This window comes from Puma concolor, chromosome B3 (assembly GCF_028749965.1).
Source record: "Puma concolor isolate L17-30 chromosome B3, mPumCon1.1.hap2, whole genome shotgun sequence".
NCBI lineage: Eukaryota > Metazoa > Chordata > Mammalia > Carnivora > Felidae > Puma > Puma concolor.
In genome coordinates, this window is record NC_141672.1 from 48877007 (window position 1) to 48891026 (window position 14020).

Genomic DNA, 14020 nt, shown 5'->3' on the forward strand with positions numbered 1-14020 from the left:
AGAGAGAAAACAGACTATCTGGGAAATTTCAAGCTCCTGATAATAAAAGTGGTAATAAAATCTCGCTGGCTCCTGATTCGTCACAGAGGGGATATTTGTGGTGGATGGGGTTCCCCCACACCTAGCAGCTGGTTTCGAGGCTGCGCGGTTTCCAGTCCCAGGGACCGGCTCAGGTTACCGCCTCCCTGCTCACGGGGTGAGAGACCCAGCGTACCCCCACCCTGGCGCCTCGCCCATTTCCGCTAGGTGCCCAAAGAGGATGCTTCATTCCATGCCCCAAATGGAGCCGATCACACACAGTAGTGTTTCATGGCCTTCCCAGGTGCCGTTTTCCCCGGGGAAGGTAAACAGCGCGCTCTCTCTCCCACTCTCTTTTTAAACGGCGCCTCTTGACCCTGACGAGTGGGTATTTCGGCCGGGCAGCCCAGTCTTCCCCGTCGGTGGCCTTTGGACTGGGGGTCGGAATTTAGGAATTACACCTCCCCCCGCCCCCCGCCCCCGTTCATCTCCATACAAAGGCACGCTTCTCCGCAGGGCATCTCCGGGTGGAGCCACGGAGCTGTGGCTGCGACTATGCCTCGAGAATGAGGGGCGCCCGGGACCCCACCACCACCCCGTCGCCCTGCCAGCCTGCAGCTGCACACGCCACCGCGGGGTTCCCCCTTGGCGCTGAAGTCCTCTCCTGCGGCGCCGCTGCCCTGGGACTTGGAGGGCCATTTGGTCTTGGGGGAGGGGCTCGTAGGCCCCGCGGAGCAGCCCCTGCAGGAGGGCGGGAGCGAGCCCGGCCGCTCTCGGGTTGCGGAGGCGGAGCGGAGCGGAGCAGCACTCCCGGCAGCCCTGGCCGGAGGCTTCTACCTCGCCAGCCCCGCTGCTCCCGCGACCGCTGCCTTAGAAAACTTTTAACGAGAACCAGATGTGGCAGCCGCTGTCGAACTTTCCCCGAGCCGGCGATTGGTCCCCGGCCGAGGGCCGCAGCCAGTCTGCGCGCTGCGAGGGCCCGGAGTCCCCGCCCGCCCGGGCGCCCGCGGGGATCCAGGTTGGAGGCTGGCGAGGCGCAACTAGCGGGCTGGCGGGCCGGGCCGGGACGCGCTCTGCGGCGGGGCAGCCCAGGAGCCGAGCCAGCATGCGGGGGGACCGGGCGTTGCCGCCGCCGCCGCTGCTGCCGCTGCTGTTATTGCTGCTGCTGTCCCGGGCCGCGGCGCTGCGCCCGGACGAGCTCTTCCCCTACGGGCAGTCTTGGGGGGACCAGCTCCTGCAGGAGGGCGACGACGAAAGCTCAGCCGCGGTGAAGCTGGCGAGTCCCTTGCGCTTCTACGAAGCTCAGTTCAGCTACCTCTACGTAAGTTCAGCCCCCGCTTGGTGTGGGAACCGGCAGATGTCTCGCAGCTTCTTCCCAGGGGTCCGTGTGGTGTTGCTCTCACCGAACCCCTGCCTTCCGAGGGGGAGGAAATAGTCCGCACGCCCTGCTGTCCCCGAGCGCCCCTGGGGTGGGAGCTGGCTTTGCAGCGATGCTGCTGTCTGACTTGCTTTTCTCTACCTCGAGAGGAAGAGCAAGAATTCAGACCCACAAATTCGCAGCCACAGAAGCGTCCCAGGCGGAAAAGGAGGTGGGGATGCTTGGGGCGGCCAGTGGGGTTTCCAGTAAGGACCTCGAGAAGGCTGTGCGCGGGTGCAGAGCTGGTGTATTCCCTCCTCGGACCCAGAGGTCTCCTCCAGCGTGGTGCGGAAAGTGAGAAGATACTTTAGGGCTCCTGGACCTATCGCACCCCTCCGTGGGGGTAGAGGGGGTTGGTGGGACAGCGGCTAAAGTTGCGCTGGTCGCCCTGAATCAGGAATCGGGCTCCCAGCCGGTGGGGAAGGGGGAGCTTAAAGCCCGGGCCGGTTCCCTTCCCTCCATGTGGAGCAGGGTGGGCGCACACATTTGGACCTTTGGTGGCCGCCGGTGGGCCTCCTGCCGCGTACGCGACCGTCACCTTTGTCCCCCTCCTCCCACAGGTGGGCACCAACGGTATCATCTCCACTCAGGACTTCCCTAGGGAAACCCAGTACGTGGACGATGATTTCCCCACAGACTTCCCGGCCATTGCTCCCTTCCTGGCAGACATCGACACGAGCCAGGGCAGGGGCCAGGTCCTGTACCGTGAGGACACGTCCCGGACCGTGCTGGACCTGGCTGCCCGCTACGTGCGCTCAGGCTTCCCGCGCACCGCCGCGCACTTCACCCCCACCCACGCCTTCTTGGTCACCTGGAAGCAGGTGGGCGCCTACGAGGAGACCACACGCCGGGCGCCGCCCTCGGAAGAGGTAACTGAACCAGGAGTGCTGGGCCGCTGGGCCAATGGAGGGATGGGTTCGAATTCTGGGCTGGAGCTCAGGGACTGGCTTGGAGTTTCTTCTGAGTCTGCTCTCTTGCTGAACCTGCTGTATCTTGTGGTGGCACTTGGGCTGAAGTGACTGGGAAGTGGAGAAGGCTTCTTTAGGCATCCTCTGAGGATCTGAGAGGTGGCTACAGAATTCTAGCAAAGGGATCGGAGGGCCCCAGGGCAGATGCGGAAGGCCCTCCGAACACAAGGCGGTTCACTGTTTGGTTGTTTATTTTTAGAATCACCTCTAAGTATACAAGAATTATTTCTAATTATATGTTCATTGAAGGAAAAACATCAGCAAATACAGGCAATTTAAAGAACAACCTCTCATTTTCCTAGCACTCAAAGATAATCACTCTTAAACATTTTCATTTATATCTTCCGGAGGTTTTTTCCCCCCTATTAATATCTGTATTTATCTGTGACTGTCTATTAACAATAATGGGTTCACAATGCACGCACTTTTGTAAACTATTTTTTCCACTACATAGTATATTGTCAATGTATTTCATTGTCATGAAATACATTTCTCCGACATCATTTATAATATCTGTGTAATATTCCACACAGTGAATTGACCACTGTGTTCAGTGGTCATTAAGATTATCTCCAGTTTTTCATCATTATGAATAATTTGGTGAAGCACTTTTTTTTTTTAGCTAAATTTTTTGCACATATGCTTACTGGATAGTCTAGGAAGTGGAATTGACGGGCAAGAAAGAATACACTTTTTCTATTTTCTATTTATTTATTTATTTATTTATTTATTTTAAAGTTTATTTATTTTTGTTTTTTTAAATACATTTTTTTTTCAACGTTTATTTATTTTTGGGACACAGAGAGACAGAGCATGAACGGGGGAGGGGCAGAGAGAGAGGGAGACACAGAATCGGAAACAGGCTCCAGGCTCTGAGCCATCAGCCCAGAGCCCGACGCGGGGCTCGAACTCACGGACCGCGAGATCGTGACCTGGCTGAAGTCGGACGCTTAACCGACTGCGCCACCCAGGCGCCCCTAAAGTTTATTTATTTTTGAAACAGAGAGAGAGTGGGGGGGGGCAGAAAGAGAGGGAGAAAGAGAGAATCCCAGGCAATCTCCATGCCGCCAGCACAGAGCCCAATGGTGGGGCTTGAAACCACGAATCATAAGATCATGACCTGAGCCGAAATCAAGAGTTGGGCCTTTAACCGACAGAGCCACAAGTGCCCCTATTTGCTTTTATTTTTTAAGAAAGCTTATTCACTTTGAGAGAGAGTGTGTATGAGTGTGTGTGTGTGTGTGCGTGTGTGCACGCACGCACGCACACACAAGTTAGGTAGGGACAGAGAGCATGAGAGAGAGAATCCTAAGCAGGCTCTGCGCTGTCAGCACACAGTCCCTCACAGGGCTCCATCCCAGGAACCGTGAGATCATGACCTGAGTGAAATTAAGAGTCCAATGCTCAACCGACTGAGCTGCCCAGGCGCCCTGGGAATACACTTTCCATAAGGTTCTTGATGGCTTTTGCCAAATTGCCCTGCAGATATTAGTTTACGTGCACCCTAGTTTACAGGGGACTGCCCTCCATTTGCTTTATAGTGTCTACCTGAGCAACTAAAACAACCCAAGCGCTCAGTCTTTAGGCTTGGCAGCAAGATCTAAATACTCCAAATGGACCTCAGGTGGGCTCAGGGTAGCTTGGCAAATGGTGAACTGCCTCATTCTTAGAATAGGTAAGGGCTCCTGTGAAATTAGACCTGAATCTAAAATGGCATACTCGAAGGGCTGAAACTCTTATAATTTATCTCTATTTTAACTCATTATGTTTCTTAGCTGTAGAATGATGGCACATATCCTCCCTGAAAGATCAAGATCAAGTAGCTTGTCCACACTCCCTGAGTAGTTCAAGATGGTGGCTATTCTTCTTTTGTGTTCTGTAAGAGAAATAGGCCCAGAAGGCTATTCTGAAAAGATCTAGAAAAAAGTGTTTGAATTTGTGGTGGTTTTTTTTTTTTTTGACATTTAATTTTTGTCAGGCAACATTTAGTTTTGTTCATTGAGTAATTTTTTTTTTTTTTTTACAGATGTGGGTTTGACATTTCAATTATTCACTTCAACAGAATACATTCAATTCAAACAAATATATTGAGCACTTTCTTAGTGCAGGGCATTGGGCTAGGTGGGGGGTTGGAGAAAGATGAATAAGGTAAGGCTCCCCATCATTATGTTGCACTCATTCATTCACTCATCCATTCGTTTTTGTAAATCAGTTCAAAACACTTACCTGCAATTAAATATACCACACCTATAATAAAAAACGTAGAAAATAAGAAAACAAATATTATTTACAATTTCAGTAACCAGAGGCTACCACTGCTAATACTTTGTGTTTTCTTCCAGTCTCTTTTTGTAAACCTATGTCTTATATGTGGCAGCTATGTATGTGTGTGTATAAGTAATTTATATTTAAATGTAGTTAAGATTTATTCATCCAACAAATGGTTTTTTGTACACTAACTATATTTCAGAACTGGTATAGACACAATGAAAGGAAATACTCTTTACTCCCAAAGACCTCATAGTTTTAGTGAGGACATTGATTATGTGTAATATAATATGATAAGTGTAATAGCATTTTCACTTAAGAAGACTAACGCTGACCCTTCCTGATTAGGGGACTCAATCTGGGAAGGTTTTTGTTTTTTTTTTTTAATTTTTTAAAAATGTTTTTTATTTATTTTTGAGAGAGAGAGAGAGAGAGAAAGAAAGAATATGAGCTGGAAAGGGGCAGAGAGAGAGGGAGATACAGAATCTGAAGCAGCCTCCAGGCTCTGAGCTGTCAGCATAGAGCCCGCAGGGCTGGAACCCGTGAACCACGAGATCATGACCTGAGCCGAAGTCGGACGCTTAACCGACAGCCATCCAGGTGCCCCTCAATCTGGGAAGGTTTTAATGAGGAAGTAGTTTTGAATCTGCGTTGAGCTTAGTGGAACAGTCTCAGAAGAAATAGCATGTGACATATCACCCATGTGCTGTAAAGTATGATGTGTTTTGGGCATTGCATGTGGTGCATTATTACTGAAGAAGAACGGTTGTTGGGCATGAGGATGAAAAGGCCATGGGGTGGGGACAGATCATGTTCTGCTGGGAGTTTGAACTTGGTTCTTTGGCAGTGGGAAGGGTTTTGAAGGATTTTAAGCAGGGGATTGATTTTTTTTTTTCTAAAGTTCTTTTTGTCTGTATTGAGAGGGTAAGGGCTCAAAGGAAAGATTACTAAAACAATTACTATATATGTTGTTTATTCAAGCTATCTACTTAATTCTTAAAACAATTATTTTATCATACTGTCTTCCCACAACAGTCCTACAAGATAAGAATTATGTTTGCATTTCACAGATAATGGCAAATAGAAGATAATACAATTGTCCAGAATTCTCCTCGTTAGGCAAAGGCAGGCTTAGAGGACACATTTCTTGATTCTTAGTTTTTTTAATTGCCTTTATTTTATTTTTATTTTTATTTTTTTATTTTTTTTTATTTATTTTTGGGACAGAGAGAGACAGAGCATGAACTGGGGAGGGGCAGAGAGAGAGGGAGACACAGAATTGGAAACAGGCTCCAGGCTCTGAGCCGTCAGCCCAGAGCCCGACGCGGGGCTCGAACTCACAGAACGCGAGATCATGACCTGGCTGAAGTCGGACGCTTAACCGACTGCGCCACCCAGGCGCCCCTAATTGCCTTTATTTTAAAGTAACCTCTACACCCAGTGAGGGTTTGAACTCACAACCCTGAGATCAAGAGTCGAATGCTCTACTGACTGAGCCAGCCAGGTGCCCCAGTTGTTTTTGTTTGTTTGTTTGTTTTGTTTTGCTTTACTGCTTTTAACCCAGATTTTTCATGCAAGACCCATTTCCTTGGCTCGAGTGATGTTGGTGGACACAATAATAATTGTGCTTTTCCCACAGACTTCCAATAAATAAAGCTTGGTGTGATCTTAGTACCAAAAGAATGCTTGGAATCATATTTCATTCAAAGGAAGAATGAACTTGCAATGAAATTGGCTGCCAAGGATGCTATTGATGCCTTATTACTTCTAAATTAGTATTCCAATGCTCTAAAGAGAATTCAGCTGCATCTGTCTTACTTTTCAGTAGAATAAAGACAGATGATGTTGAATTGAGTGAGGCTGAATCAGGGAGATGAACAGTTACACAGAAGTGCTGGTTTGGTGAAATCACAGTAGAGTTTTACAATTCCATTTTTATCAGAGCTCATTTGAAACCAAAAATTACAGACAAGGTGAATTTGTTCATTATTTTTTTCAGTTTCATCTATAGCATAGGAATACTGCTCTCTCACCCAACTTTCAGGTGGTTGTCAAGACAATGACAATATAAAAACATCTTGAAAGAAGATGTGGATTATGAAAGGTTATCCAGTGACTTTGGAAGTAATGATTCAGCCTCATTCTTAGTTTTCTCACCTGTAAAATGTGGGAGCAATGCCTACCTTACAGGATTGCTGTGAGAATTAGCTAATGTGGCATTTTTTAAACATATTTTTAAATTCTATTTATTTATTTTAACAAAGAGAGAGAGAGAGAAGCAGAGAGAGAGGGAGAAACAGAAAATACCAAGGAGGCTCCATGATCAGTGCAGAGCCCGACACCATGACCGTGAGATCATGACCTGATCCGAAATCAAGAATTGGTCGCTTAACTGACTAGGAGCCACCCAGGCGCCCCTAACTAATGTGGCATTTTTAGGTAGGATGACATTTTTTTTTTTTTAATTTTTTTTTTCCTTTTTTTTCAACGTTTTTATTTATTTTTGGGACAGAGAGAGACAGAGCATGAACGGGGGAGGGGCAGAGAGAGAGGGAGACACAGAATCGGAAACAGGCTCCAGGCTCCGAGCCATCAGCCCAGAGCCTGACGCGGGGCTCGAACTCCCGGACCGCGAGATCGTGACCTGGCTGAAGTCGGACGCCCAACCGACTGCGCCACCCAGGCGCCCCTAGGATGACATTTTTAAGTAGTCCTTATATCCCTCTAGACCTAGTGGGTATGGTTGCTCAGCCAATCTGTGTTCCTTTGTGTTGGCTTGATAGGACCAGATTCTAGTTTTTTAATTTTTCTATCTTGTAAGGACACTGTGATGTAAGCCCTTTGCATAAGGATTCTTTAAATACTAGGTTTTCTGAATTGCAACTTTTGTCTGGTCTCTTTTGGGTGGGAAGTACAAGAAGATTTGTAGATTCCATCTCTCTTTTACTTTTCTAGTTAAAAATCATTCCTCAGACATCGCCATATGCTCATTTGGCTTTGGGATTTGTTTCATTTCGAAAGGAGATAAGGGTTCTTCTGTTTGGAGAGAGGATGTTTTTTTCAGTTACCCGCATTGAAGGTTCTTCTGAATACTTTAAAGAGCCCTGTGATTTGAGTTCTTATTTTAATAGTTCTTTGGAGATAGATTTTGGCAAACAGTAATCTGCCTTGCCTGAAGCACTGTGTGAGTTCTGTGTGGCTTTCTTGAACCCTGACACGCTAACCTGATGTCACAGAGTTGCCGGAAACTTGAAGATATCAAAGGAATGGCATCTTTACCATGTAAAACAATTTCAGTTGTTGCTCTTTCTTTCCATGGATATTGGTGGTGGGTATGACAGGACATGGTACCTGATGTTGCAGGAATGGCCAGGGGTGATTGCAACTAAAAAAAAAAAAAAAAAGAAAGAAAAAAATGAGTAGTGTTTATCAGTTCAGGTAATCTGAGATTCCTTGAACTGTCTTAGGTACCTCACAGGGCAAAGCAGTCATGGTATTGGCCTTCAAAGAACTTGTTGATGGAGGTAAAGAGGACTAGTGTTTACTTTAGCTATGGTTTTGGGGGGAGGGAGGTATTGTTTTGTTGTTTGAGCGATGGGAGTTATGGAGAACTGGGTCACACAGATCTGTGTGACATGGGGGGATGTTCTGTTGGAATTTAAGTTGGGCTGGAAAGACGGAAAGAATGGACCTTGAGAATAAGGCAGCAGGAGAAATTGTTCCAAGTGAGGCTTTTCCTGAGGCCGGAGAAATGGATGAAGGGATTGCACAAGATGGGCGGAAGGTTGCACTTCGGAGGCCTCACTGTGGGGACAAGGTGTGTTGACTTGTGTCACAGGATGATTGTGGTTGATGGAAGGGGTGGGTCCACAGAGAAAATGGGAGGTAAAAGCAGGACTTTTTTGTAGGTTACTGACTTCTGGAGCTGAAGTCCAGAAGAGGAGAAGTCTGAGGTTCTATCTGAAAGAGTTTAACCTGACTCTGAGATATAGTTGTGAAGATGTGCTAAACAGAGACATATATGGAAATTGGTTAATGAAATGCTGAAGTTTTGCTAAAGGCTAAGAGTCAGGAATGATGTCACGTTAGAGACTAGAGAATTTATCTCTGTAGGATTTAGGGCATAAAAATGAATGAAGGGAAGTCTTGTGTGTGACGGCAATGTATAGGTACTGGGAGATGGAGAAATCTGTTAAAGAGTGGAGATTAGTGCTTGCACCAAACACTGGAGGCCAGAAGTCAGTGATGCCACCGCTGTAGAGAACATGTGACCCTAAGGAAGACAGACAGGAAAGAGAATTTTGTGACACTTATAGGGAGTTATCCTACTTCTTAATTTTCATTTTTTTAAAGATTTTGGTAAGTAAGTAAGTATGTATGTATGTATGTATATATTTATTTTAAATGTTTATTTATTTTTGAGAGAGAGACAGAGCATGAACAGGGGAGGGGCAGAGAGAGAGGGAGACACAGAATCCGAAGCAGGCTCCAGGCTCTGAGCTGTCAGCACAGTCGGATGCAGGACTTGAACTCACAAACCATGAGATCATGACCTGAGCTGAAGTTGGACACTTAACCAACTGATCCACCCAGACACCCCGAGTTTTTTTAATTTATTTTTGAGAGAGAGACAGAGAGAAGAGGGAGCAGGGGAGAGTAAGAAAGAGAGAAAAACAGAGAGAGAATCCTAAGCAGGCTCCGCACTGTTAGCACAGAGCTCGATGCAGGGCTCAAACCCATGAACCACAAGATCATGACCTGAGCACAAACCAAGAATCAGACGCTTAACCCTGACTGAGCCACCCAGGTGCCCCTTTCATTGTAATTTTTGTAATTCACTATAGGCAAACTTGTTTGGGACAAGGCTGGCTGGCGCTGTTCTGATTTTTTGCCAGATGACCGAAATCAATTGCATGAATTGTAAACTCAGAAGTTTGTAGAAGGGCATGTTTTATATCTGCCAGCATGGCTCTGCTGAGCGTCAACACTGATTGGTGGGTGATGTCCCACACCTGCAGGGGAGAGTCAGACCCTGCCTGGTTTCTACTGATGACTCTGGCTTGTCTCTCTTTCTGATAACAAGATGGCAGAAACCTTGAAACAAGGCAGCCACTGGCCCTGATCCTTCCTGTGTTGCCCCTCTTCCCACAGAGGTCACTCTCTCCTCCCTGGGATCCTAAGGAAGTTGGGAACCAGTGACCCTTTTGTGGGGTTTGGCGGCCCATCTGAAGGTTTGTCTTCAGAGACAGAGCATGTAGGGTTCTTGCAAAGGCGCTAGTCTCCAGGAATATGAAGACCCTTCCAGTCTGGAAGCCAGTCGAGGGGTACTTTGGGAGGAGGACCCCTTCAGGACTGCATGAAGTGTGCTCTTTAGCAATTAGATGTAGAATTTTGTGGGGCCGAGACAGAGAACTTCAAAAGAGATCATTTGGTGTGTGGGTGGTTTTTGAACAGCCAACCTCTTTTGGCCTGTACTTTGGGATCATAAATTCTATCTAAAACCCTCCTATTGGCCTGTTTCAGTGGAGACAAGTGGATTAAATAAAGGCTTATCACCTGTCTAGTAAGCACTTGGCTCAGGGATGGCATATAGAAGGCACTGAATACATTTTCATTGGAATGAATTTATTGACTGATTGACTGAAAGAATGAATAAAATAAAGTGCTAAATTCCCAGGCCCTGCAGTAAAAGCCAGACACTCCCCTTCACAGCTCTGTTTACTTTCTCCCTCCCTTCTTCCCCCATTCCCTTCAGTTCCCTCGCAGTCTCTAGGACCCCCCTCCTCCTTATCTTACAAAATTTCTCTAAACTCAGAACCAGGATGCTTTCTTCCTCACATTTGCCATAGGTAATCAATGCCAGGAGCTTTGAAAGCTTAGATTATTACAACAGGTCCTTTCTCCTTCCTTGAGTACTTTTCTTTCCCTAGCTGAACTTTGTTGATTCTGACAAATGGGGTACTCTGAAGTTACGGAATCAACATTAATTGATGATGTAGTATGTATTATGTAGAGATATGATGCAGAGTAGGCTTTGTTGACATTCAGCAGAAGTTATGGTTTCCTAGCTTTGAGACGTTCTAGAAAGCATCCTCTGCCTTTTGTTTTTGGAACAGTCGAGTTTGCTAATGAAACGATCCACAACTACAAAAATAACAAGTACACTAGTGCCTCCCCACCCTGCTCCACCTCTGCCATCTTTAAGTGTGTGTGCTTAAAGAAAGCAAGAAAGCAAGCAGGGGTGCCTCGCTGGCTCGGTTGGTAGAGCATGTGACTCTCGATCTCAGGGCCCCATTTGGGTGTAGAGATTACTTAAAAATAAAATCTTTAAAGGGGTGCCTGGGGGGCACCTGGGTGGCTCAGTCAGTTGAGTATCTGACCTCAGCTCAGGTCATGATCTCGCGGTCTGTGAGTTCGAGCCCCGCGTCAGGCTTTGTGCTGACAGCTCGGAGCCTGGAGCCTGCTTCAGATTCTGTGCCTCCCTCTCTCTCTGCCCCAACCCACTCGCATTCTGTTTCTGTCTCTCTCAAAAATAAATAAACATTAAAAATAAATAAATAAATAAAGGCATGCCTGGGTGGCTCAGTAGGTTAAGCGTCCAACGCTGATTTCGGCTCAGGTCATGATCTAGCAGTTCGCGAGTTCAAGCCCTGCATGAGGCTCTGTGCTGACAGTGTGGAGCCTGCTTGGGATTCTCTCTCTCTGCCCCTATCCCACTCTCTCTCTCTCTCTCTCTCTCTCTCTCTCTCTCAAAATAAATAAATAAACTTAAAAAGAAAATAAAATCTTTTAAAAAAAGGACGCAAAGCAAGGTAAGTTTTTCCGTTAGAGAACAAAAAGAAAGGTTGTGTGCCTTCTTTTTTTCTTTAAAAGCGTTTTAACACATGAATTGCTTTGTCCTATAAGCAAAACCTCAAAACTGTACTTTGAAATTAAGCTTGTGAAAAGAAGAGTAAACACTAGAAGAGTCTGAGCACCATATGGAGAAGGGCCATGGACAGAACGAAACGCAGGACACTTTCCTCTTGTTTCCTCTTTTATTTAGTAAGATGTGATGTTCTTCTCTCTGCCTGCTTTTATCTGTCTAGCAAAATGGAGAAATAATACTCCTTACCAGTAAATAAGAGTCACATTATTATTATTATTTTTTTTTATTTTTTATTTTTTTCAACGTTTATTTATTTTTGGGACAGAGAGAGACAGAGCATGAACGGGGGAGGGGCAGAGAGAGAGGGAGACACAGAATCGGAAACGGGGTCCAGGCTCCGAGCCATCAGCCCAGAGCCCGACGCGGGGCTCGAACTCATGGACCGCGAGATCGTGACCTGGCTGAAGTCGGACGCCCAACCGACTGCGCCACCCAGGTGCCCCAAGAGTCACATTATTTAGGAAGTAGTGTTATTTATAAATACTTCCCAGTCCCCTACCAAATTGTAAAAGGAGGGGGATTTAGTGAGAGAAGCCTTCTTAGAGTCCTAAATATAACGTCTTTTTAAGATAAGGAAGTACCATTAACAGACCATTTGGGGTCGGGTGGAGATAGCCTTATGTAGGTAAAGGCAAAAAGTATCTGGCTGAAAATACAAGAGTAAAATGAACTTTAAGGAGTGATTCTATAAGGATGTGGGTTTGTGGCTAATTCAGTCTCTCACTCTGGTCTGCTTTGGCTCCTCCTGTGTTTATTAGCATTCACAGGCTGCCTCTGTGATGCCTCCCCAGCCCAACCCTAAGGTCTCACACACCCTCCTCTGGCCTCTACTATCTTCTCCGCCAACTCTCCTGAATTCCAGTCATGGCCGTTCTTCTCCGAAATAGTGAGAATGTCCTGGGCAGAAAGTCTCCCTTCCTTTGTTTCTTCAGCACCAAGCATAATGTCTCGTGCTTTGTAGGCACATAGTAGGCACTTGGCTGAATTAATGTGCGAGTGGATTAATAATGGAGTTTACAAACACATAAACAGCTAACTAAGCAAGATGAGGTGAATGCTAACGAGAAATACCCACAAAGGTGTTGGGGATGGTCGGAGAACAGAAATAAATCTACAAGGAATCACAAAATGCCTCAGAAGGATAGCGTTGGAATGTTAGGAAGGTTTCCAGGCACGGGGAAACATGAGCAAAAATACAGAAGCAGTAAAATACATTACACAGATGGGGAATGTTACATAGTCCAATGAAGATGCAGTGGATCTAAACCTGGGGAAAGAGTTTAGGGCACTTATAAACCGCCCTGAATGGCACGCTAAGGAGTAGTTAGGGTGGCCTAGTGGCACAGGGCATAGACTCTGGAGCTGGCTGGCCTGCCATCACGTACTAGCTACCAGCCCTTAGGCAGATCTCTTAGCCCTCAAGTCTTGTTTCCTGATCTGTGAAGTGAGGGTAGGCTAACTCGCGTGCTGGTGTGAAAAGGCGGCAGAAAGAGGAAAGAGAGCAAGGGTGTGAGAACAGTAAGGAGGCCTTTAGATCATCCACTGACTAACACCACGCCTGCCCATCACGGGTATTCAGTAACAGATGAATGAATGAATGAATGAATGATCCACATGAGTGCCTGGGACAGTGAACTAGGCCAGTGGCTGTGGGAATATACAGGTTAATTTTGGTCCTTGCTCTTAGCTCTTAAAGAGGTTTGGATGAGAACAATATGAAACCTTAAAAACATTATTTTTGTAACCTGTGTTTCTTACCTATGCACATTTCAAGTGTTAATCTAAATATAAAAAAAAGAATTATAATAGTATAGCTTACAAAATTGTAACTTGGAGAGGAAATTGAGAAGAATATAATGTACAAAAGCAATTTGGAGGAATCCTAAGAAGGGGGCAAACCCTTTGTATTTTACGATGCTTTGTCTGCATTCTGTTTTGTTTTTCTGTTTCTTTTATTAAAAATATTTCCTATTTTTTGTTTTTCATAGCGGAACACTTTCCAGGCAGTTTTGGCGTCTGATGAGTCTGATACCTACGCCCTCTTTCTTTACCCTGCCAATGGCCTTCAGTTCTTTGGAACCCGCCCCAAAGAGTCTTATAACGTCCAGCTCGAGCTTCCTGCCCGGGTGGGCTTCTGCCGAGGGGAGGTCGATGACCTGAAGAGAGAGGGTCCCTACTTCAGCTTGACAAGCACTGAACAGTCTGTGAAGAATCTCTACCAGTAAGTAACTCAGGGCATAAGCCCTTCCCTGTCTGATGTTGAGGACCCTTTGGAGCTACCCAAACTCAAGCGGCCATAAGACCATTAAATAATATCTTGGGGGCTTCCACTGGAGGCATCAGGTCAAAACCAGGAACTAGATTAGACCCTAGGGGGAACAAATTCACCAAAATATAAAAGGCCCTTTATTTTTCCTGCCC

At 46.2% G+C, this 14020-nt stretch overlaps 1 protein-coding gene across 1 annotated transcript in view; it reads left to right on the forward strand.

Annotated features, from left to right (window-relative positions):
• The first annotated feature begins 800 nt into the window (after positions 1-800).
• Positions 801-14020, forward strand: part of NID2 (nidogen 2) — a 68806-nt gene continuing 55586 nt past the window's right edge. Inside the window, exons 1-3 of the mRNA XM_086709756.1 lie at positions 801-1339; positions 1996-2304; positions 13588-13820. Coding sequence (XP_086565882.1) covers positions 914-1339; positions 1996-2304; positions 13588-13820 — 968 coding nt within the window. The 5' untranslated portion in view covers positions 801-913. The remainder of the gene's footprint in view (positions 1340-1995; positions 2305-13587; positions 13821-14020) is intronic.